This window comes from Marmota monax, unplaced genomic scaffold, assembly GCF_021218885.2.
Source record: "Marmota monax isolate L192 unplaced genomic scaffold, Marmota_monax_Labrador192_F-V1.1 WCK01_AAM20220418_F8-fsc00005, whole genome shotgun sequence".
Taxonomy (NCBI): Eukaryota; Metazoa; Chordata; class Mammalia; order Rodentia; family Sciuridae; genus Marmota; species Marmota monax.
Genome location: NW_026692254.1, coordinates 10,985,593 through 11,012,380, shown reverse-complemented (window position 1 = coordinate 11,012,380; position 26,788 = coordinate 10,985,593). Strand labels below are relative to the sequence as shown.

Sequence of the window (26,788 nt, the reverse complement as noted above, 5' to 3'; positions counted from 1 at the left end):
TTTCAAGATTGTTTTGGCTATTTGGGGTCATTCCAAATTTCATTTGAATTCTAGGATGGGGCTTTTTTATTCTCCAAAATATGACTTTAGGATTTTGATAAGGATTTGGTTGAATCTATAGATTATATTGTCATTTTAACAATATTGAGACCTTTAGTCCTTAAATATGTAATGTCTTTTCATTTAATATCTCTTATTTATATTAGCAATGCTTTATATTTTTCAGTATGCATGTCTTTTGCATTCCTGGTTGAACTTATTTCTAATTATTTTATTCCTTTTGATGTGTAAACAGAACTATTTTCTTTTGGATTGCTCATTGCTAGTGTGTTAGAATTATGGAAGATTTTTAAATATATATATTTATTTTTTAGTTTTAGGTAGACACAACATCTTTATTTTACATTTATGTGGTGCTGAGGATTGAACCCAGTGCCTCATGCATGCTAGGTGAGCACTCTACGACTGAGCCACAACCCTAGCCCCATGGCAGATTTTTTAATGTTGATTTTGTATTCTGCAGCTTTTCTGAATTGATTTAGGAGATCTAACAATTTGCAGGGGGTGATTTATGTGTGTAAGCTTCAGGATTTTCTATTGTATAAGATCATGCCATATATAAACAGATCATTTAACATTTTTCTTTCCCATTAGGAAACTTTTTTTTTTTTTTTGCCTAAAACTTCTGGTACTGTGTTCAATAGAAGCAGTAAAAGCAGTCACTTTTTCGTCTTAATCCTGATCTTAAGGGGAAAGCTTCACTTTTTTACCATTGAGTGTGATTTTCAATGTTTTTTCTTTCCATATTATGTTGAGAAAGTTCCTTCCTATTCCTAGTTTATTGAGTGCTGTCACTATGGAAGTTATTGGATTTTTTTTTTAATTATTATTATTATTTTTTAATATTTACTTTTTTTAGTTTTCAGCGGACACAACATCTTTGTTTGTATGTGGTGCTGAGAATCGAACCCGGGCCGCACGCATGCCAGGCGAGCATGCTACCGCTTGAGCCACATCCCCAGCCCAAGTTATTGGATTTTGACAAATGCTTTCTGCATTAATTGTGCTGACCAGTTCCCCCACTTTATTCTATTCATGTAGTATATTATGTTACCTTGATTGATTTTCATATGCTGAACTGTCTTTGCATTCTGGGAATAGAGCCCCCTCTTTATGTCATATAATCCTTTTAATGTGCTACTGAATTAATTTGCTAGTCTTTGGTTGAGGATTTTTGCATGGGTAGTAATAAGGGATATTGATGTATGCTCCTCCTTTATCCCATCCCTTGGCATCTCTTTGGATTTGGTATCAGGCCTGATAGAATGAGTTAGGAAGTATTTCTTCATTGCTTAGTATTTGGAAAAGTTTGAGAAAGTTTGATGTTAATTCTTTTTTAAATGCTTGGTAGATTTCATTAATGTAGCAGTTGTACCTGTACTTTTTTATGGGAAGGAACCTGGCTCTGTTTTAACTGATAAATTCTCCATTAGTTGTAGGCCTTCTCGGATTTTCTGTTTTCTTTTCTTTTCTTTCTTTCTTTCTTTTTTTTTTGGTAGTGAAAAAAAAAAGCGGTACTTTTACCACTGAGCCACATCCCTGTTCCTTTTGATTTTTTATTTTGAGATAGGGTCTTGCTTATTACCTTGCTAAATTTCTGAGGTTGGGCTTAAATTTGTGATCCTCCTACCTCAGCCTCCTGAGTTCCTGGAATTATAGGTGTGCACTACAACCATGCCTGACTTAAAACTTGATATCTTCACAGTTTTTGTTCTAAAAATCTACTTTATAGGGAAATAGAACATTATAAGTAATAATTAAATGAGGTATTTGCTTATCTTTATATTGTTGGTAAACAATAAAAAATACAGCTTCTTAAACTTTGACAGAAAAGATAGATTTCAAGCTGGGTATAGTGAGTGTTGCACACTTATAATCCTTTTGAGATCTGCCTGGGCAACTTAGACCCTCTCTCAAAAAAGGTGGAGGGCAGGGACAAGGGATGTAGATCATGGGTAGAGCACTTTCCTAGCATGTGCAAGGCCTTGGGTTAAATCTCCAGCAGGGGAAGAAAAAAAAAAAAAAGAAAAGAAACAAGACAGCTTTTAAACTTTATTGCTGAAATATGTAAGGACTGTTTATACAAAATAAATAGATGGCTACTCTTCGAAAAATAAGAAAAAGCCATAAGATAGTTAATGCAAAGTTTAATTCTAATAGTTTAGAACTTCTGAAGTGTGAAAATTGATCATTAAGTGTAAGGCCATTGAGAGTGGTGCCAGGGTCTGCTCAGCTGAAACCTAAAGACTGGCTTCAATATTTTATCAGGATCATAACATCTTTTCAGATAAAGGATGAACAATACAGAACGGCTACTGTCAGTCTTACTCATTGTAGGTGAGCAGGTTTTATGGAAGGCCTTGTTTGGAATTGTTTCCTGTTGCAGAGGTCATTTGAGTCCCCAGAAGATCTGCATATGTAGGCTGCTTTTCCTGTCCTCAGTGCCCAATGGCTTCCAGTAGCACTGTGCATAAATTAAGTGCAAATCAACACCTTGCTCATTTGGCCTCCAGAGGGCTGCATTCTTTTGCAGACTGATGACCAAGGACATTTGTCTCTGGGACAGTATACAGTTTGTTTAAAAACAGGTTTTTCTCCCCTCGATGAAAACAGGATTTTGCTTCACTTGGTAGAAGTGTTTATGTTTGGATTTTAAATTAAGTTTTATAGCATTAGAACTATTAAGATTTTACTCATTTCAATTAAAAAAAAAAGAAACCAAGTATTCCTCTTTATCTAATTTTAGCAAGTATTCCTCTTTAGCTAATTTTGAGTTAGCTGCTGAATGCTGGTCAAGTCTGGTCAAGTTTTCACGTGGTTTGATGTGCAAACACCTTACACATATGTGGAATCCTGAGGAGTATTAAATAATTCAATTTGGATGAAGAAGAAACTGAAGAGGACGTTAGACTACCCAGGTAAATAGTGTTTATTATTTATAATGAACCACTTTGTTGTAAGGTATACACTTCAGTACATCAGTAGGCCTAGAAGCCACCCTGGGAACCAGCAGGGTTGCTGGTGACTTAGAACTGCACTTAAAATGTTCCTGGCAGGGCCGCCCCAGACCCCACGTGGGACTTCTGAGAAGTCTTTCCCTTATTTTATCTTTCCTGTAGGTCTGCAGAAATATTATAAGGGAAGAGTTTTCTCACCTCTGCCCTCAGGCAGAGAGAGGCCTTACCAAGCCGAAACAGATTCCTGGGGTTCATGTGCTGTTCAGCTGATTATTTTTTGAAGGAGGGTGGGAGGGAGATAGGCAGTGAGGAACTTTTAGAAATAGGATTTAAGTGGCTTGACAGCCCAGTCTAGGTACCCATGTGTGGGAACAGTTATTTTGGTGTTGATAATATTGGTGGTGATGTTACAATAAGGAAAAAGAGTAAGCAGTAGTTTTCACCTGTGGGGGCCTGGCTTTCTCTGTAACTACCTCCTCTGCTCAGCAAGGCGTTTTATTTAACCACTTTGGCAGCCAGATTGCAGAAGCTGTGACTGCCCTGGAGCTTGGGCTTTTGGTGACTGGTCTTAGAGGTCCTGAGGCCTTATAATGAGACCTAGAAAAAGGACACTGGTTTCTTAATTGTAGAGGCAACATTGCCAACTTCCGTGTTTATGTAGAGCTGTCCTTTACAGGTTGGGGAGATTCCTGTGCTATGAAACCTTGGCATCTGATCTGTGGTCTCTCTCCAATGACCTTGGTGGCAAGAATGTGGTCATTCCCTTAACTCCTTACTACACACTGTTCTAGTTGATACCATTAACATACACATGGCTGTATTTCCAGGGAAATTAGATGTTCATGTTCTGGGGCTTAAGGGAATTGGCCTATGGCCAATCCATTTTCCATATGCATTTTGGCAACATTTATTTAGTACCTACTAGACACTAAAGAGCAGCATTCAAATCATTTGATCAAACTGTGAAAAGGGATTGTTCAGCAGCAGCTTTGAGCTCTGAGAACCATTGTCCTGAAAGCATCTACTGTTACCATCCTTTGGTTAGGCCTTGAAGCCCACTGTGGTGCTCCACATCCCTGCCTTTCATCCCCAGCACCTGACCCTCTGTATTGGGAGTGGGCACTACACTGGCAGGTACACCCCACAGCCAGCCACAGGTGGACAGCCTGGGACCGTGACTGTTCTGCCAGAGATGCCCAGGGGCTGGTTACTCATCATCTATACCAGGTTCAGGGTTGTCCAAGGATTCCTCACCTAGAAGAAGCTGGGAACTGAAAGAATTCTGGAAAGTATATTTCAGTTTAATTTATTTTGTAGGAAAAATTAAAATACACTGTGTAGTAATTTCACAAGGGACAAAACCGACCTATCTACCTTTTGGGGATCACCCAGCTTTGCTAGGATGCTACTTTTTCACGATGTCATAAGCAAGAGCAAAAATGTATGGCTATGTTTCTGTGGAGGGGGAGAGGACCCCAACATTTAGCTTCTCTGGGAGGAAGAAAGCTGAACAAAAACAAAAGCTACCTTAGTGATCACAGGCTCCATCACAGTTAGGAGACTATGACCAAACCAGATGCAAAAACTACACCCCCCTGCCCTGCCCCCAGCCCCATGCTTTACTCCCAACCTGGACAGTGATGCTTGTTTATCTCTCAGTTGATATTACAGGGTTTAGACAGATCAGAGCTTGCCTGAGTACAAGCTGGTCACCAGCACCTCAAGTCAGAGAATGTCTCACTTAGTATAACCTGAGCACAGGACCCCAGGAAGAGCCTCCCAACAGAGGCAGCTGCTGGCTCCATGGAAATCACCACCTGTGGGTGGAGGCTGAGACCCTGGGAGAATGTGTGAGAGAGAAACAAAAATGCAAGCTTTAATATGTGTCTGTACTCCTATCAGGGCCCTGTGGAAGCCTGTGGAAATGTCACTGTGGCCATAAAGGGACTGATTTTACTAAGATGCCTCCATCTCTCCTGAACTACAAATCACTGACAGCCCATCACTGTTTCTGTGTTTACATGCCACAGCCATCCTTTGCTTGAGCAGTTCAGGACCATCCCCTCAGGTAGCTCCCCTGCTGCAAAGTGTCCCTGTCACTGCACAGAATATTGCCATGCCCAATGGCCACACCAAGTGTGGGCACTTGATCCCATGAAATTTAGCATTTACTTCATATTGTCCTGTACTGTTTTTTTTTAATTTTTTTTTAGTTGTTGATAGACCTTTGTTTATTTATACATGGTGCTGAGAATCGAACTCAGCGCCTCACACATGCCAGGCAACTGAGCCACCGCTGAGCCCCAGCCCAGTCCCTATCCTGTACTGTTTTATAATATGTGGGGTAAAGCAGTGGGGAGACTTGGCTCCATGTCAACTTCCACATCTTCCAAGGGCACTTGCTATGTTGTATGTGGAACTAACCCTGATAATTCATTGATCATTGGGTTGAAATCAGTTTTACTTTGTCCAAGTAACACACTCATGAGGGTTAAAATTTTTTAAAGTTTTTTTTTTTTGGGGGGAGTGGGTACCGGGGATTAAACCCAGGGGCACTTAACAACTGAGCTACATCCCCATCCCTTTTTATATGTTTTTATTTTGAGACAGGGTCTTGCTAAGTTTCTTAGGGACTTGCTAAGTTGCTGAGGCTGGTTTTGAACTCACAGTCCTCCTGCCTCAGGCTCCCAAGCCACTGGGATTACAGGTGTGCACCACCATGCCCAGCTAAAAATAAAAAAGTTTTAAAAGTATGTTGACAACAGCAGCCTCCTTTCCCTACACTGCCACCCATACCTTTCCCTAGAAGCAGCCACTTTTTTTTTTTTTTTTTTTAAATTACAAGGACAGTTCATGGAGTTGAACAACAAAACATTTTCACACAATATAGGGAACCATGACAGAGATGAGGGTCAGCTCTGTCACTAACAGGCTGGGTGATTCTGTGCAACGGTGAGTTGGAATGACCTCTAAGTTTCCTTCTTCCTCTAAGAAGTTGGACTCTCTTGTCACTATGCTGCTCCAGTGTGCTTTTCTTTTCTTTTTTTTTTAAATTTTTATTATTAGTTGTTCAAAACATTACATAGTTCTTGACATATCATATTTCATACATTTGATTCAAGTGGGTTATGAACTCCCATTTTTACCCCGTATACAGATTGCAGAATCACATCAGTTACACATCCACGTTTTTACATACTGCGATACTAGTGTCTGTTGTATTCTGTTGAGGCAGCCACATTTAACTCTAGATGTTTATCTTGGTATTTATGCCCACATTCTTAAATATTCCTAAGTAGAATTGCTGATGCCATTATTTTTTGGTAATCTCTAGGCTTTTTGTTACCAGGCAGAAGTTCAGCCTTCTTAACAGCCTTTCTTTTGTTCTCATGATATCAAGGCTTGGGTTCAATAGTCAGTGTGCATATTTACTCTTAGGATTGTATGATATTATTCTGTAGAACCAAGAAGTTGGTGATGATTATGTTTCCATTCTTTTGCCAGGTTTAGTTTTATAAAGCATAAAGTTTTCTAGGTTTTTACTTATTTACTTTTTAATGTGCTTATCCTTATTTTTTTTTCAAGTGCTCCATCAACTTTGTCACTAATCCATCCTGTATCCCTGTTACTTTCCAAATGTGACATATCCATGATTCCCAGCTGCCTGTTCTGCATGTGTTCAGGGCTGCCCTCCTCCAACGCAGTTTTCATGGCTCAGCTGGGGCCCAGATCCCAGAATCTGTGTCTTCCTCTGTTGAAGGTTAATCCCTCATTTTGCTGAAATCCATGTTCTGATAGTTTCTTGGTTGATTGGAACATCATCTTCCCTCAATGTGGTCAGCCTCCCTTGGGTACAGGTCGTGATGCTTGGTGCTGTGGGTATGGGCCTGCTCTTTCTCTCTGGACGTCTTTAGGGCTTGTTTATTCTGCTGCTCTGAGATTTATGAGGATGAGCTTGGTGTGAGTATTTTTTATTTGTTGTTCCACCCAGCAGGACTTTGCCACATGTCTGCTTGAAGAAATCTTGTGTTATTCCAGTAATATCCCCTTCCCTTCTCTTGGATTTTCTTTTCTTGACCTTAAAAAGGGATATGTGGGGTTTTTGTTTTGTTTTGTTTTGGAGTGGGGGTGGACTGGGGAGAGAAAATCTAGATAAAAGATTTAGAGAACAGAGCCGGGCAGTTTCAGAAAGCAGGCCACCATATTTTGAACAGTTTTCTTTATTTTTGTTTTGTTTTTTAATTTTAATATTTAGCACGTTGTAGCTATATGTAATAGTGGGGTTCATTTTGATACATTCATGGATGCGTATAACATAGTTTTCTCAATTTCAATCTCTGTTTCTGTCCCCTTCCTTTCTCTTCTCCCTCTCCCCAATCTCCTTCCTCTGCTCTGTTGGTCTTCCTTCTATTTATTTATTTTTAATTGGTGCATTTTAGTTATATGTAAAGTCAGATACATTATGGTATATTTATACATGCTCATGGCATACTGTAGTCAATTTTATTCCCCTTTGCCTCTCCTCCTTGCTCACCCTTGGTCCCCTGCTTCTACTCTACTATTCTCCCTTCTATTTTCACAAGGTCCCACTTTTGTTATTCTTTTTTTTTTAATCTCTAGCCTCCATATATAAGAGAAAACATTTGACTGGTTTATTTTGCTCAGCTTGATATTCTCTAGTTTCCTCCATTTACACACAAGTGTCATAATTTCAGTCTTGTTTATGGCTAAATAGAACTCTACTGTGTGTATATATCACATTTTCTTTATTTTATTTTATTTATTGATTCTGATTTGTTATACATGACAGCAGAATGCATTACAATTCATATTTCACATATAAAGCGCAATTTTTCAAGTCTCTGGTTGTACACAAACTAGAGTCACACCATTCGTGTCTTCATACATGTACTTAGGGTAATGACCATCACATTCATTCCATTATCATTACTATCCCCCATTCCCTCTCCCTTCCCCTCCCTCCCCTTTGCCCTACTTAAAGTTCCTCCATTCCTCCCATGCTCCCCCTACCCACTCCCATTATGGATCAGCATCCACATATCAGAGAAAACATTCGGCCTTTGGCTTTTTGGGATTGGCTTACTTCACTTAGCATGATATTCTCCAACTCCATCCATTTACCTGCAAATGCCATGATTTTATTCTCTTTTAATGGTGAGTAATATTCCATTGTGTATATATATACCACAGTTTCTTTATACATTCATGTATTGAAGGGCATCTAGGTTGGTTCCACAATTTAGCTATTGTGAATTGTGCTGCTATAAAGAGTGATGTGTCTGTGTCACTGTAGTATGCTGTTTTTGGTATACCACATTTTCTTTATCTGTTTGTCTATTAACGAGTGCCTAGTCTGGTTCTATAAATTGGTTATTGTGGGTTGTGCTGCTATAATGTTAGTATGATATCACTATAGTATGCTGATTTTAGATCTTTGGGATAAATACAAATGAATGGGATAGCTGGATCATATGATGGTTTCATTTCTAATCTTTTGAGGAATCTCTGTAATGCTTTCCAAACTGGTTGTACTAATTTGCAGTCCCACCAACAATGTATAAGTGTTCCTTTTCCCCACATCCTCACCAGCAATTATTGTTACTTATATTCTTTTTTTAATATTTATTTTTTTATCTTTATTTAATTTTTATGTGGTGCTGAGGATCGAACCCAGTGCCTCATGTGTGTAGGCGAGTGCTCTACCACTGAGCCACAACCCCAGCCCTTGTTACTTGTATTCTTAACAATTGTCATTATTCTGACTGGAGTGAGATGAATCTCAGTATAGTTTTCATTTGCATCTCCCTCATTGCCAAGGATGTTTTAACATTTTTCATATATTTGTTGGCCATTTGAATTTCTTCTTTTGAGAGATGTCTTTTTAGATATTTTGCCCATTTACTGAGTGGATTATTATTTTTGTGTGTGTTGAGCTTTTTGAGTTCTTTATATATTCTGGTTATTAATATGCTGTTGGAAGAGTAGCTGGCACAGATTCTCTCCCATTCTGTAGGCTTTCTCTTCATGCTCTTGTTTCCTTTGCTATTCAGAAGCTTTTTAATTTAATGCTATTTCACTTTGATTCTTGGTTTTATTTCTTGAGCTTTAAGAATTTTATTAAGGATGTTGGTGCTCAAGCCAACATGTTGGAATGCTGCCCCCTCTGTTTTGTTTTAGCAGTCTTAATGTTTCTGGTCTAATTCCTCAGTCTTTGATTCCCTTTGAGTTGATTTTTGTGCAAGATGAAAGGTACTTTCATTCTTCTACATATTGCTATCCAGTTTTTGTAAACACTATCTTTTCTTCAACTTAAGCTTTTGGCACCTTTGTCAAGGACCAGATGACTACATTTATGTTATTTGTCTTTTCTTTTGTTTTTTTTTTTTTTTTAAAGATTTTAACTTTTTAATTTTGGTAAAAAAATGTATAGCATATAATTTACTCTTAACCATTTTTTCTTTTTCATTGGTGCGTTATAATTATACAGAATGTAGGATTTGTTACATATTCATATATGCACATGATATAACAATATCATTTGGCCAATATCAATCCCCAGTATTTCCCTTTTCCTTCCCTCTGGTCCCTTTCCTCCTCTCTACTGATCTACTTTTGATTTTCATGAGATCTCCACACATATGCCTTTCTTTTTTTTTTTTTTTTATATAACAAAATGTTTTATTTACTACCTCTACTTTTAACATACTTTGTGCACTTCTAAACATCTAGAAAGACTAGATGTTTCAAATAAGGACTTAAGTTTGTCCACTATGTACATAGTAGTGTTAAATAAACTACACACATGTAACAATGGTTATATCCGAAAGTGTCTTCTAAGTAGGATCATTCTGGCCTAGAATCCTTCATTTCTTCTACTTCTTTCTCCTTTTGTCATATATGTCACATCTGAGTGTCACATGATATGATGTTACAATTTCATTTCCAAAAGTCCTTTTCAGAAGACTGCCTTTCTATGAATTTTAACACAAAGTGTGTGAGTTTACTAACTCTACTTTTGTCATACATTGGCAACCTCTTTAATATCTAGAGACTAGATATTATAAAATTAGGACTCCTTTGTCCAATATATATACAATATATACAGTACAGCAAAGTTAAATGAAATGCACGGTACAAGGCAATGGGTAAGCTGAAGTTTTCTAGCACACTCTTAACAATTCCAAACACAAAATTTCTCATCAGTTTTTAAAAGCTATTTACAAAAAGTTTCAATTCTACTACTTTTACTTTTAAATATATCAAGCACTTCTAAATATATAGAAGGACTAGATATTCCACATAAGACCCTGTCCACTATTCACACAGCACTGGTAAATAAAATTGCACGCGTAGCAATGGTTAAATATGAGGTATCTTCTAATATGACCATTTTGTCCTTGAACCTCTCCCTCCTCATTTCCTTCTATTTTCAGTCCAGTGGACAAGTACAGGCATATATAACACTTAGAGATGGTCGAACAAATCCATATCCAAAAGTCTTTTTACAGAGGACAAGCTTTCCTATGAATTTCAACAAAAAAATGTACAAAATGTTCTAATTTTACTAACTACTTGGTCATACACTGGCAACCTCTTTAACATCTAGAGACTAGATGTTACAAAATTGGGACTTATTTGTCCATTATATACACTATATACACAGCAAAAACAAAATGCACAAAACACAGAAAACTGATGTCTGAAAATGTCCAAATATGAACACACTAACCTTTTGCAATTGCTTCCCTCCCACCTCCTCCACATCACTGAGCAAATACAGACAGTAGTATACCGCTCACAGAGGTGGTTTAATAGTTCCATTCCCAAAAGACTATTTCATATGAATTTTAGCAAAAAGATATTTACAAAGTGATATTTTACTACCTCTACGTTTAACATACATCGGGCACTTCTAAACATCTAGACAAGACTAGATGTTTCAAGTAAGGACTCAATTTGTCCACTATGTACATGACAGTCTTGAATACACTGCACACATGTAACAATAGTTCTAATTTGAAAATGTCTTCAAAATATGAGCATTCTGGCCCTTCACCGACCCAGTGGGCTATAATGCTCAAAATTTTCAGAAGACAATCTTTCCTAGGAATTTTAACACAAAATATTCAAAACTGGTTTACTAATTCTACTTTTGTCATACACTGGCAACCTCTTTAACATCTAGAAAGGCTAGATGTAGATTAGGAGGACTCATTTGTCCTTTATATACACTATGTACACAGCAAAGTAAAACAAAACCCAGACAACTCTTGGCTCTCGGTAAGCACACTGGCACGGTGCTCCCCAGGACCAGCACACAACTGTACTATTCAACAGGGGTTTGGCTATTGCACCCCCCCCCCAAAAGAAACCATTTCATAAGAATTTTAACAAAATAAATTTACAAAATGTGTCATATATTTTACCACTTCTACTTTTAACATATATCAGGCACTTTAGAACATCTAGAAAACCCAGATATTTAAAAAAAAAATATTTAGCATTTTCAACTATATATACACTAATGAGTAATAAAATGCACACGCAAAACAATGGTTATTATATGAAAAATGTTTTTTACGTAAAACCAGTCTGGCACAGGACCTCCTTCTCACGGTCAGTCTTCTCCATGTCCAACAACCCACTGAACAAACGTGGACAAGTGTCGCTCCTAGAGGTGGTCTAACAAATTCATTTCAAAGTCACTTCCAGAAAACATTTCTGATTTTTTCAAACAAACGGACATTTACAAGACGTTATTTTCTAACTCTATCATGCGTCAGGCATCCTCTTTACATTTAGAATGTCCAGATGCAGCACAAGTTTTAAAAGGTTGGGGGGCAAGTTCAGAGCAGCTTTTTCATATTATATACACAGGCCTTTTACAAAGGGCCAGGAAATCTCCCCAAAGGGTGGCGGGCGTTTCCAACTGGGTAGATGCGGCTTGTGACTACCGTTTCTCTCTTTGGTAGAACGAACACCAACCGCCCGAGGCCGCTAACCGTTCCACCCGTCGTTGTCTTCCGGGGCTTCGCTCACCTTCCAGGACGGTTCCGGTCTTTGTTGGCCGAGACAAGGTGCGGTCTCGAGGAGCCGGCACTGAGCGCTCACGGAGAGCCCTGGTCTGTGCGGCTCCGCTGTCCAATGGGTGGTCGAGCTTTCAGGCGTCCATCCTCCTTCTTGGGACCTTGAAGCCCCTGCCGGCCTCCGCGGCGTTTGGGCGGCCGCCATTCTTCTCGCCATGCCACGCCCGCCGCCACCCAAAGGCGCCACGTCCCAGGTGGCGGCTTCAGCTGGGACGGGCACGATTGAGCCAGAAGACCCGGCAGCCCTCGGGGTCCGGGGCCCGACAGGTCGCCGCCGCCATCAGGTCATCCATCTGGGTGGCAGGTTCACCGGTCCTTCACAGCCAGGGCCAGCCAGTGGGCACTCGCAGCAGGAGCTCCGGGGATCTGCAGGAGAGGCCGCGTCCTGTCCTCGGGCCCCCCAGCGCACCCGCCGGCCTGGGGCCGGGGGTCCCAGAGGGCCCGGGGGAGCAGGCCGCACTCCCGTTTCTCACCACGCTCTCTGCCGGAACTGACTGACATATGCCTTTCTTTTCCTTTTTCCTCTGTAGCTTTCACATATGAAAAAAAAATGACCTTTGACCTTCTGAGTTTGGCATGTTTCACTCAAATTCATTTTCCTGTAAATGACATAATTTCATTTCTCTTTATGGCTGAATGGAACTCCACTGTGTATGTGTGTATGTGTGTATGTATATGTATGTATATATATATATATATGTATATATATATATATATATATATATATATATACACATACACACATACATACACACACCACATTTTCTTTATTCATTCATCCATTGATGGACACCTAGACTGGTTCTCTTAACCATTTTTTAAGTATACTGATAAATAGTGTTAACTATATACACATGATTGTATAACAGATCTCTAAAACTTTTTCATTCTTCCAGCTTTATTATGTTAAAGCTGAGAAATAAAAAATTGTGTATGGTTACAGTATACAAGAAGTAATATTTTGATAAATGTATATGTTGTGACATTACAAATTATTCACATAGCCGTTACCTTATACCCTTAACGGTTTTTTCTTTTCTTTTCTTTTCTTTTTTATTTTGTGTGTGTGTGTGTGTGTGTGTGTGTGTGTGTGGCAGGAGCATTTAAAAACTACTTTTTTTTTTTTTTTTTTAGCAGTGTTCAGGTATTCAATGCATTTTTACTAACTGTAGTCACCATGTTGTATAGTAGATCCCCAGAACTTACTCACTGTGTCTTCACAAAAGTTTGTTCTCTTTGACCAACATCTCCTTACACATCCCCACCCCAACCCTGGTAACTCTTTTTGCTTTTGTGAGACCAACTTTTTTAGAGTCCACATATAGGTGAGATCATACATGATTTGTCTTTCTGTGCCTGGATTATTTCATTTAGCCTAGTGTCTTCTAGTTTTATCCATGTTATTACAAATGATAGGTTTTTTTTTTTTCCAGGCTGAATGGCATTCATGTGCACATGTGTGTGCTTATGTACCATTTTCTTTATTCAGTCATCTGTTGGTGGTCACTTAGACTGATTTCATATAAAACTTTTTCATCTTGCAAAACTGAAACTCTATACACATCCAGCAACTCCTCCCCATTTTCTCTCCCCCAGTTCCCAGCCATCACCCTACTACTGTGTGTGTGTGTGTGTGTGTGTGTGTGTGTGATTTTTACTACTCTAGATATTTCATACGTATTTGTCCTTTGGTGATGGTTTATTTCTCTTAGAATGATGTTTTCCAGTTTCACCCACATGGCATCAGAATTTTCTTCCTTTTTGAGGTTAATTAATATTCCATTGCACAGAAATGCCATATTATCTGTCTTCTGTATAAGAAAAGTTGCTTCCACCTCTTGGTCATTGTGACTGATGCTGCAGTGAACATGCAAATGTAAATCTCTTTACAACCCTTATTCAGTTCTTTTGGATACCAGAAGCCACCTTCTTTCTTATACACAGAAGCAGCATTGCTGGGTTATATGGTAATTCTACTTTTTTTTTTTTTTTTTTTTTTGAGCAACCTCATTCTTACTATCAATGCTCAAGGATTCTAATTTCTTCACATCTTCCTCTAGATTTGCTACTTTCTGAGATTTTTGTTTTATGGTAGTGAGATGAACCCAGGGGCACTCTACCACCTAGCTGTATCCTCAGCTCTTTTTAATTTTTATTTTGAAAGTGGATCTCGCTAAGTTGCTGAGACTGGTCAAGAACTTGTGATCCTCCTTCTTGTGTTTTTAACATATATTTCTCTAATAGAGAGGTTCTGTGCCTTTTTTTTTTTCATATGTTCCTACATCATTTGTATATCTTCTTTGGAGAAAAGTCTATTTAAATCCTTTTCCCATTTTTAAAAACTGGAATACTTGTTTTGTCCTTCAGTTGTAGGAGTTCTTTATGTATTTGGTTGTTAACTCCTTATCAGATATGCAATGTGCAAATATTTTCTCCAGTTCCATACAGGACTCACTATATAATTCTTTAGTTTGATGTTCTCTCTCTCTCTTTTTTAAAAAATATTTATTTTTCAATTGTAGTTGGACACAATACCTTTATTTTATTTATTTATTTTTATGTGGTGCTGAGGATCGAACCCAGGGCCTCACACATGCTAGGCGAGTGTTCTACCGCTGAACCACAACCCCAGCCCTATGATGTTATCTCTTTTGTCCATTTTTGCTCTTGTTGCCCATGCTTTCAGTGCTATACATAGGAAATCATTCCCAAAGCCTTTTCTCTTATTCTCTTCTAAGGATTTTGTAGTTTTAGTTCTTACTTGAAGTCTTGGATCTATTTTGAATTAATTTTTAATATGATATAAGATAGGAGTTAAATCTGATTCTTCTGTTTGTGAGTATCCAGTTTTCTCTACAATATTTGTTGAAGAGGAGACAGTTCTTTCCCTGCTGTGTGGTTTTTCACACCCTTGTTGAAGATATTTTGACCATATATGTGAGGATTTTTTCTGGGCTCCAGTGGTCTGTGTGCCTGTCTTTATGGAAGTACCACATTATTTTAATAACTATTACTATAAGGACTTCTTTTTTTTTTTCTTTTTGGTTACTGGGGATTGATCTCAGGGGCAGTCAACCACTGTGCCACATCCCCAGCCCTATTTTGTACTTTAAAGAAACGGAGTCTCGGGCTGGGGTTGTGGCTCAGCCTTAGAGCACTCGACTTGCACGTGGGAGACTCTGGGTTTGATCCTCAGCACCACATAAAAATAAATAAGTGAAATAAAAGTATTGTGTCCAACTACAACTAAAAAACAAATATTTAAAATAAAAGAAACAGAGTCTCACAGAGTTGCTTAGCACCTCGCTGTTGCTGAAACTAACTTTGAACTTGCCATTCTCCTGCCTTAGCCTCCCGAGCTGCTGGGATTACAGGCTTGTGCAAGCAGGAGGTAATTTCTTATGTCCTTACTTTTTCTAATTCTTTATCTGCTCATTGTTTCCATTTAATGGAAGGTTTTCTTGTACTTACCTTCTAATTCTGCCATTTGATTTTTTATGGCAACAATAATATGTTAACACATAAGAAGCTTCCTTTGGTCTCTAATCATTCTTTTTGTCCAGCTGTTTATTTTGTTTCATGACTATAATGATTTTATTTTATCTCTCTGTGAATATTACAGTTTTCCTCTGTGTGTACACCTGTAGGGCATATGTTAAACCTCATATTTACTTCCCTCTGCTCTCCTGTGGGTTCTCTTCAACTGGCATTATTGGCAGATGGCGTGTATGTGAGCATTGGACTTCTGAGGTTTCCATTTGGAGCTTTTCCACCACTTCTGAGATCTACAATTCCATGGTGTTCAGAGTTTGGCACTAGACAAAACCTGTCACCTGAGCCATATCGGGGACCCCTGAAGGGAGCAGCCCCTTGTAGTGGCAAGGCTCCTTGGCCATGTTTCCAAGTGAAAGAAGTCTGCCTTGGGGTTTTCCCATGCTTTCCTGGCCCATGTTTCCAACTGCCTCAACCACTAAGGTTAAGTCATGGGTATTTGAGACACTAGAGAAAGATACCCCCAAACTCAATCCTAGGATGAAGAGAGGACAGATTCTGTGGTGTGTGCATGAATAGAGACAGTAAGTACCTCCTCCGTTCCATCATTTTGAAAACACGGCTGGACATTGTCTAGGATGTGGGTTAGGAAATGTCCTAGCAAATTGTGATCAAAAGGTCTTTTCACCTTGTCTGTAGACCTGTTGTACCTGGCTCTCCTGCTTCCCTATATCTGGCAAGGGCATAGTCTCAGACTCATAGGGACAAGGGAAAGGATGGGAAAGGAGGAATGGCCTATCAGTCAGCCTTGTGAAGTTGAGGAAGGCAGGGTATAACCTCACCCTCCATTCCACATCAGCTGTTCACAGGGCAGATCGGAAGTTTCCCTACTCAGATGAGTAGGTGGATGGGTTCACACAGATGACTAGGGCTTCATTGCTGATGCACAGACTGTCCAGTGCCCTTTCACCTCCAGCCCCCATTCCTGCATCCTTCTTCATCCTGCAATATAAGGTCAGGAATTCAGGCAGGTGTGCTCCATGCCTAACTTGCCCTGTGCTTCTGAGAATTTGCTGGGTCTCAGTTTGTGAGATCTTTCCTCTGGGAAGGTTCTCAAGCTTCTGTGTCTCCCTACCCCCATGGCTTATCCTCTGCTCCAGCCTAGATCTTTTCTTGTTGTTCTGGGAAGAACAGCCTGGAGTTTCAAGGACTCCATTGTGCCAGTGACCTTGTCTTTATTTTGCTATTACAGCATCATATATTGTGGTTACTTAAGCAGGTTCATAAAAACATAAATCCAAACTATCAGGCATAAAAATATAAATCTAAACATTTCTGGCATTTGGGAAGTCTGGAGATTGTACGTTAAATTTTCTGCACCATGGTAGGCTCTGAGAATGGGAGTGCTGGCTAGGGCTTTTCGCAGGTACTCATCTGCCTTGTGGGCAAGAGGGCCAGGGCAGGTGTGAGGAAGGTGAGGTCCATGGCGGTCATACCTGCCAGGTTCAGGAGCTCTTCCTCCCAGGGCTGTGTTCCTTAGATGGTATCTTAGTCTGCTTGTGCTACTATAACACAGTATCCAAAGACAGGGAAATTTATAAATAACAGAAACTCATTTCTCACAGTTCTGGAGACTGTGAAGTCCCAGGGTCACAACGCTGACAGGTTTGGTGTCTGGTGAGGGCTGTTCTCTGCTTCCTACATGGAAGAAGGCCTGAGAGCAAAAGGGCCTGAGCTGGTTTCCTCCATCACTTTTCCTAGGTACTAATCTGTTTTCAGAACTGATCATGTTTATTTTTAGCAAGGTCTGTGTCTGCAGTGCCCCATGGGCCCCCTTTGGGCCTGCTCAGCACTGTGCTGCCCATGCTGTTATAGTCTGAGGCACAGGTTCTTTCCAAGCACCAGCCCTGCTGCCTGGCCTTCCAGGGGGCATGTATTTCTCTGGTCATTCAGCAACTAAAACTTCTATCTCCTGGATAAATCCAAGTCTAGCCTTCAAAATGTGAATTTGGCTGGGCACTCGGTGACTTCGAAGGCTGGGGCAAGAGGACTGCAAGTTTGAGGCTAGCCTCAGAAACTCAACGAGGCCCTAACAACTTAGGAAGACCCTGTCTCAGAATAATAAATTCCAAGGACTGGGGATGTAGCTCAGTGGTAAAGTACCCATGGGTTCAATCCCCGGTACCAAAAAAAAAACACCAAAAAACAAAAAACCCTGTGGTCCTGAGAGGAAGTGAGGAAGGGGGTACCTCAGCCACTGTGGGTGATGAGGAAAAAGCTGTTCTTCTTGTCAGGTCTTATGGCCTGCAGTTCCAGTCTTTCAAGTTATTTATTTCTTTCTGTCTCTCCTTGACTCATGAAGGGTGTGTGGTGCTGCGGGGTGGGCCTTGCCACAAACAGAGTTTGTTTGTGGGCAGCTGGAGCCCCTTAGGCTCCGGTTGGATACTCTCTTCCTTCTCAGTTTAGAAAAAGAAAGATGCACCTCAGCAAGAACTTTGAATCACCATATTGTGCTGTTTGTTCTCCATGTACATAAAAAGCTGTGACACAGGGACAACTGAGAGCCAAGGCCACCCCTACTTGGTTCTGACACAGGACTTGCCCACAGCTGGGAGACTTTTCTCTTTACCTGTCAATCTTGGTAAAACAGTCCAGCCATCTAATGCTTCTTCAAACCCACCTGTCCCCTGGAGTACTCCCAAACCATCCCAGAGAAGCAGCCTGCTGGGGTGGGTTAGTTGGAATAGCAGTTGGTTCACCCCTTTCAGGACTCACAGGAGAAATAGGGAGGGATGAATAGGGATGTTTATTGCCCATTTTTTAAAAACAAAACCTGAATTTGTCTGATGTTTCCTACTAAGAGAATATTTAGATATATTCTGTGGCATTCCTGCATACAAGATCATGTATGGCATTTTTGAAACTTTTTTTGTAGTTGTTGATGGACCTTTTATTTTTTAAAAAATTTATTTATATGTGTCGCTGAGGGTTGAACCCAGTGCCTCACACATTCTAGGCAAGTGCTCTCCCGCTGAGCCACAACCCCAGATCCTTGTATGGTGTTGTTTTTAAATGAGGAAGACATGGAAAGATCTCTGAGAACATCAGTTAAAAGAACAAGTTGCAAAATAATACGTCCTTTGTCATGTGAAAATAATGTATATCTATGTGTGTTATGTATGCACACATACATGCCTGACTTAATATATTATAGAGACTTGGAAATAGTCTCAAAGCCTACACTCTGAGTAGTGGTTGTCATTAGGAATCAGGTTGGGTGGAGGGATGGAGTTTTGTTGTTGTTGTTTTGTTTGTTAATTTACATACTTCTAATTGTTTAAATTGATTACAACTAAATATAGGGGGAAATGGAGGAGATTTCAAAACAGAATTTGTCCACCATTCATGAAGACGCGGGAGTGGGGAGCACTGAAGGAAGTATTACTATGTTTAGCTCTGCCTGGGGTCAGCCCCTCCCAGTCACCCTGCACCACAGTGTTCTCATTCCTTGCCTTTCAGATTCTGAATTGTACCACTTGTCTTTTTTTTAATTTTAATATTTTTTTAATTGTCAGTGGACTTTTATTTTATTTATATGTGATGCTGAGACTCGAACCCAGTGCCTCACACATGCTAGGCAAGCACTCTACCACTGAGCCATAACCCCAGCACCCCCACTTGTCTTTCTTACTGTGTGTTCTCCTGTGAATTTACTTCTGGCTTATCAAAAATTAGCATTTGCAAATATCAACAGTTTTTTTGTTTGTTTGCTTTTGTTTTGTTTTGTTTTTTGGTACTGGGGATTAAACTCAGGGGCACTAGGTCACTGAGCCACATCCCCAGCCCTATTTTGTACTTTTTATTTAGAGACAGGGTCTCACTAAGCTGCTAAGCGCCTTGCTGTTGCTGAGGCTGGCTTTGAACTTGCAATTCTCCTGTCTCACCCTCCTGAGCCACTGGGATTACAGGTGTGCACCACTGTGCCTGGCTCAAATATCAATATTATGAAGATCAGGATGAAAGGTTTTTGTCTACCAAAGAAAATAGTTTGAAAGATGTTGACTTAAGAAAGTTCAGTTTACTTTCTTACTGATTGTGGATGTTTTTCTGTCCATTTTTATTCTGGATGCTTCTTGCAGTGGGTTGAAAGAGTTACAGGTGTTCACCCTTCTTTGACCTTTCCTAACATCTGCGTAATCCTGTATTATCACAAAGTAATAAATAATTTGGTTAGCAAGCTCGGCGCACCCACAGAGATTGTTGAACAGGTTCATTACCATTTTATACTTCATGAGAGCTGAGATCATGAACTGGTTTATGTATCCTTAGTGTGGACACTGGCTAATTGTATACATTTTACAAACAGGTGTTTAAGAGATCAGAGGAGGCATTCTGCCTACTACAGTCACAGTGAAATATCAGGATGAAGATTCTACTTTTTTGTTTGCTGTTTAAACAAGGTCTCATTCTGTTGCCCCGGCTGATCCTAAATTCCTGGGCTCAAGGCATCCTTCTGCCTTAACTTCCCAAGTGCTGGGATTACAGGTATACTCCATCATGCCCAGCTTTAATGTTGATTTTTTTTTTGTCATTAGTTTTATTGCTTTTTCAACTAAGATGTTAAGCATGCAGAATTCCCATTGAAGGCTTAGTCTGAACATATTTCAGTCCTTGATACAGTTCTGACTCAGATCTCTCTGACTTTTGTAGGTGTTGGCAAGTAAACACCATGTGCATCATTAAGTTGGCATTTATTGTGATGTGGCCTACTAGTAAGATGTGTTGCTTCATTATTTCATGTTTGTGAATGATCTGATTATTAATGAGTTTGATTGACTTTGTTTCCTTATCACGTTTCCTCTTAGATTTTTTCCTTAGTTTTTGTGCCTATATAATAGTCTGAACCATATGAAATTGCCATATTTGTGGGTCAAAATGGTTAAACTTTGGTTGGTTTGGTTGGTTCATCCTAATGTCTTTAGGACTTTAGTACTTTTCATGTTTTCTCAACATTTTTTTCCAGGTTTTTAAAAGTATTCTACTTGATATAAAATTTTTGAGAAATATAAAAAGTACAAAATAAGAAATATAAGCATATAATACCACGAAAGAATCTTACCATTTTAGTATAATTGAATTTTTCTTTTCCTTTCTTAAAATGTTTCCCCTAGAAATTGTAGACACTTCGTGACACAATTGTTACAAGGCATAAATGAATTATTATATATAAAATGACCAATAACTATATTAGCTATATAATCAAAACAGCTTTATTCTTCCTCACTATTTTTCCATATTTTTATTGGTGATTATAGTTGTACATAATTTGTATATTTGTACATGCCCACAATATAACAACATAATTTGGCCCATATCATTCCTCAGTATTTCTACTTTTCCTCCCCTCCTTCCTCTTCCTGGTCTCTTTCCTCTAGTCTACTGATATCCCTTTGGTTTTCATGAGATTCTCTCCTGCCATACCTTTTACTTTTTCCTGTCTAATTTCTACATATGAAAGAAAACATATGACCCTTGAGCTTCCGACTTTGGCTTATTTCATTTAATGTGATATTCACAAATTCTATGCAGTGTCTTGCAGATGACATGATTTCATTCTCCTTTCTGACTAAATAAACCTACATTGTGTATATATACCACATGTTTTAATCCATTCATCCATTGGTGCATCCTATGCTGGTTCCATAATTTGACTATTATGAATTGTGAACATGCATGGGTATGCATGTATCACGATAGCATGATGGCTTTAATTCTTTAGGATAAATACCAGGTCATATGTGGTTTCCAGCATTGATTATTGTTTGTATTCTTGATGACTGCCATTCTGACTGAAGTGAGATGAAATCTCAATGTAGTTTTGATTTGCATTTCCCTAAATGCTAATGATATTGAACATTTTTTTTGTATATTGGTTGTCCATTTGTGTTTCTTTTGAGAAATGTCAGTTTAGTTCCTTTGCCCCTTTATTAATTGGGTTATTTGATTTTTAGGTATTAAGTTTGTTGAATTCTTTATATATTCTGGATATTAATTTTCTGTCGAAAGAGTAGCTGGCAAAGATATTCTCCCATTCTATGGGTTCTCTCTTTACATATCTAATTGTTTCTTTTGCTGTGTAGAGGCTTTTTAATTTTGATGCCATCTCATTTAATAACTCTTGTATTCTGTCTCAATATTTACTAACTGTACTTCCCATACTAGTAAATATTTTTATAGAAATATGAGTTTTGAGATAATTTAATATTATGTCATATAACCACACTTGTAATTTAACAAACATTTTTCCTTTGTTTTATAATTTAGGTTGTTTTCTTTCCTGTTCTTTCATAAATAATACTCCGATGAACTCATATCTTTGTATCTGTTTCATAAATACAAAGGAATTTTATGTAAGTGAAATAATTAGATCAGATGATAAGAATATTTAAATATGTTTTTATATATAGACACAATATCCTGCAGAAATACTTATTGGTTGGTCCTTTCTCTGGTGATGTGTAAGATCTTTCTTATTAGTCTTCAGTTTGAGTGAGCAAGGAAGGTTTTTAGTCTGGATAATTTGACAGTCATAAATAGTCTTGTTGTTTTAGTTTGAATGCTTTTAGATGGTTTGTTAATCATATGATTTCTTGGGAGACATATTCATATCATATGTGTATCTTTATTGGAGTTCTTATCTTTATTGGAGTTCTTACAAGCACTTTGTGAAATTTGGGTTAAGTTTTTACTACTAATTTTAGTATTTGTAAGTAAATACTTGTATTTGTAAGGGAAAGACCCTGTATTTGTAAGGAAAAAACACATTAGTTTATGTACACAGAAAAATCGGAATGTGTGTTAACCAAAATACTAATAAATTTGTAGGTGGTAGAATTTTGGATGCTTTACCTTTGTATTTAGCTCTTTTTTCTTTTTCTTTTCCCTTTCTTTCTCTTCTCTTTTCTCCTCTTCCTCCCCCTCCCCTCTTCTCCTCTCTTTTCTCTTCAAGACAGTCTTACTGTGTTGCCCAGGTGGGTCTCAAACTCTTGGACTTAAAGTGATCTTCTTGCCTCAGCCTTGCAGGGAGCTTGAGACTGAAGGTGCATGTCACAGAGTTCCATGTCTCCTGTTTTCTGTTTATTCTATAATAAATTTTTAATTTTTTATTTTATTTTATTTTTGGTACTGGGGATTGAACTCAGAGGCAGTTGACCACGGAGCCACATCCCCAGCCTTATTGTATTTTATTTAGAGACAGGGTCTCACTGAGTTGCTTAGTGCCTCACCATTGCTGAGGCTGGCTTTGAACTCGCTATCCTCTTGTCTCTGCCTTCAGAGCTTCTGGGATTACAGGCGTATGCCAGTCATTTTCTTGTGATTTATGATCAAAGCACTGGTCTTTCTATGCTGAGTCCTTGTTAACTGCTTCAGGCCTTTTGTGTAAAGGTGAAATTAATTCCTCCCAGCTGCACTTGACTCTAATACAACTCCTGATGCCTGTTCCCGCATACCAGCTCTGTGACCTGTGTTTGTCCAGCCATGTAGAAAGGATGTGGGGTGGCAAGAAATTTGTCCTAACGTTTTTATTTTCCACTGGCATGGCTAGCCTGCTATGGGATGGATGAAGAAGAGAACCACTATGTCTCACAGCTCAGGGAAGTCTACAACAGTTGTGACACTACTGGGACAGGATTTCTGGACCGAGACGAGTTGACCCAACTGTGCTGTAAGCTTCACCTGGAAAAGCAGCTGCCTATACTCCTGCAGACTCTTCTTGGAAGCAACCACTTTGCCAGGGTGGGTATTAGATTCCATTTTCATGAAGAAGAGCACAGAGTTGTGTAGTTGGCTATTATAGGTATTAGGTAAATATCAGTTGAGGAAAGATACTTGTCAAAGGAAAGTTATTAGCAAATAGAATGATGTTTTCCTTCTTTGCCAATCCTACAATTTAGGAAATTCTTTAGGATTACTTTTTTTTTTTTTAACTACGAGAGTAACTTTCAGAGGTTTTTCTTGGGAATAGAATGGAGCAAAGTTTGGGTAAGGGGTTACCAAACTTGGATCTTGTAGCAACTCAGCTGGTAAATCATTCAGATATAATTTCAAACTGGGTAGTTTGTCTTAGAAAATTAACCAACTTGAAATTTATTAAACTTAAATGATACCCATCTTCAAGGTGCCTGTAATTTCATCTAGGCCAGACAGAAAATGGAAACACTAGGAAATTCAAGGTCACCTAGAATGGTGACCTACATTCTAGATCACAACCTGCTCTCAGTATCAGAAACACTAAAAGGCACCCTGGACCTACCTCCCTTTCTACTTCTTAGGAGTATTAATGATTTAAAAAAACCAAAAACCCAGTACCAATTATCATACTGGTCATTTTTGATGAAAGAACATTTTCCCCACAGGATTCAATAAAACTATTTTAATTTTAAATGGAAAAAACTCGAGTCTGTAAATTTAGTCATTAATACATAATTCTAATTTTAAAAATAAATATTATAATATTTGAATTAGCAAGGTTGTTTTTGAACCTTGCTAATGTTTATTTTAAAATCCTAGATCTTGCTAAAGAAACATTATTAAGCCAGAAAGGAAATTTGCCTAAATTTCTTGTGAGTACCATGAGGAATTTCCATGCCTGTTTTATATTATATCATCTTGGCGTGTTTTAAAAAAAAAATACCAGTGGGGGTGCTGGGATTGTGGCTCAGCAGTGGAGCACTCGCCTAGCATGCGCAAAGCGCTGGGTTCGATCCTCAGCACCACATAAAAATAAATAAATAAAGGTATTATGTCCGACTACAACTAAAAATATATATATTAAAAAAAGAGGGGGGCTGGGGCTCAGTTGTAGAGCGCTTGCCTAGCACGTGCAAGGCCCTAGGGTTTATCCTCAGCACTACATATAAATAAAGGTATTGTGTGCAACTACAACTAAAATAATAATAATAATTATAATAAATATTTTTTTAAATGACCAGTGGGGAGGATCTTAACCTTGAATATTTTAAATTTGGGCAGAGAGAATTCTTCTTTTTAAACAAATGATTCTTAACATAGTGTCACTGGGAGTAATTTTAAAGTCAAACCAGACTCTAGAGCACAGATGTAGCCCTTTCATTTCAATGAATGAGTCAGAGATCATATGGAGATGAGTGGGTTGTCTTGTTAGGGAAAACACCTGAATGCCAATGGGGTTCTTTCTGTTTTGAGAGCTGTGAAAGTGAAGGGCATGAGGAAATATACAAGTCCAAATGGTACCAGTCTAAAATGGCACCAAACTGGTCCATCATATCCTTCTACTGCCTGATGGAAGATAGTCAGCTGATAATTTTATCAAAGATGCAAAGGAAACCTGATTAGATTAAGCAAAACTTGCCATTTTATTATACATGAATATACACATCAAACATTTTTGAAGCACCTCATAATGTGTTAATCAATACCAGCTGTTAGGAATGCAGAGCTGAGAGAAATACAATTTCTATCTTAATGGGAAATGTATATAGGCAAGGTTATTCAAGATTAGAACTTGTCTTTTCATTTTGGGATTGATTAAATAAATTCTGGTAGGTCCATATGATGAAATTTTATGCAGCCCTAAAAAGAAATGAGACTTCAGCCATTTCAGTGGTGGCAAGTTAGCAAACTCTGGCCAACCTTCCTCATAGGGCAAGAAAACCAAAAATCTCAAAGACAGTAAAGAGCAAAACAGACTTAGCAAGAAATTACTAGTCCAAAAATCCGTGCTAAACCAAGTACCTAGAGAGGTGACCTCAACACACAAAACCCCATTTGCCCTCAGAGTATTTTCTGATCATAAGTAAGCAACTGTAAAATTGATCTCAGAGGACTCAAAAGGGAAATATGTCAAAACCAGGTTTGCCCAATGTTAGAATATGGGAAACCAGCCCCAAATTTAAGGGAGAATCCTAATGGGTAACACCTGTTGGACAAAGATGACTTGCATGTCAGTCAGCTTTTGTGCTTCTTTGTGGTTTGGTCTTGTGTCCCCCTCAGGAGTCTACATATCCTCAAGCTTTTCACTTAAAGCCTTAGTATTGCTGTGACATTTGGCAAAGGCAAACAAATGCTCACTCTTAAGCTCTGAAATTAGCCCTAAGTAATAGCTAAATACAATGACCAGCATATAATTGGGTTAGCAGGCACACAACAAACAAATCAGGTTGAGTAAGAACCAACAAAAACAAGAAATAATGGAAGCAGACCCACAAAATCTAAAACAATTATTGTTACCATATTAGGAGACTTTTAAAAAATAAATTTGAAAAGATCCATAGGACTTCTTAGAGGGATGGCTAAGAAGTGATATAACAAATCTAAACATGAAAACAAATTAGACTGAAAAGTCTAATCATCCAGAATGTAGCATGAAGATAGATAAAAACAAAAAGATGGTAAAGGGGTAGAGTGATAAGGTTCAGGATTCTTTGAATTGGAGACCCAGGAGGAAAGGAGAGAAGCATTATATGAGGAGATACTAGGAGATAATGTTCAGAACAGATGAAGCATACTGCTTGGGATTCCAAAAGCCCATGGTATTCCAAAGAGTATATATAAAAAGAAATCCTCACCTGACTATATTGTTGTGATACTGAAGGAAAACAAAGACAGACATGTTAAAAGTGGTCACAGGTGGGTACATAGGATCTCTTTATTTTTCTTATAACTGCATCTGAATCTATAGTTATCTCAAAATGAAAAGTTTAACAATTTTTTAAAGCAGCCAGAGAAAAGACATATCCTAAAAATGAACCATAATTAGATTGATAGCTGCCTTCTCCACTGCAATAGAGGGAAGAATACAATGGTCAGTACCTCCAATGTGCTGAAAGAAAATAACTGCTGACCTAAGGTCCATTCCTGGCAAAAGTGTCTTCTGAGAATAAAGGTGAAAAAAAAAAAATCCCTCTAGATGTGAGAAACAGAATTCTGCTTAGCAGTGAAAGAACATAGAGTCAAACACATAGGATTTGTTGAGCACCTACAGCAGTCAGCTCATAATCCAGCTGGGCTGACAGAAAAATAATTGTATACACAGGGAAAGTAGCAGCTTGCCATCATGGTGTTACCGCTGAAGTATAACACCGAGGCAAGTGTAGAGTGGAAAGTGGAAGGTTTTATTAAAGGACAGCAGAC

General features: G+C 38.6%; 1 protein-coding gene across 6 annotated transcripts in view; it reads left to right on the top strand.

The window, feature by feature from the left end:
* Positions 1-26,788, top strand: part of Ninl (ninein like) — a 155,822-nt gene that overhangs the window by 58,256 nt on the left and 70,778 nt on the right. For 2 of the 6 annotated variants that reach the window (XM_046435507.2, XM_046435518.2), the window contains exons 1-2: positions 2,637-2,978; positions 23,223-23,413. In XM_046435507.2, the coding sequence (XP_046291463.1) occupies positions 2,942-2,978; positions 23,223-23,413 (228 nt within the window). In that variant the 5' untranslated portion in view covers positions 2,637-2,941. Of the gene's footprint in view, positions 1-2,635; positions 2,979-23,222; positions 23,414-26,788 lie in introns of those variants that run through there. The other 4 variants (XM_046435486.2, XM_046435496.2, XM_058576594.1 and 1 more) reach the window with 3 other exon arrangements.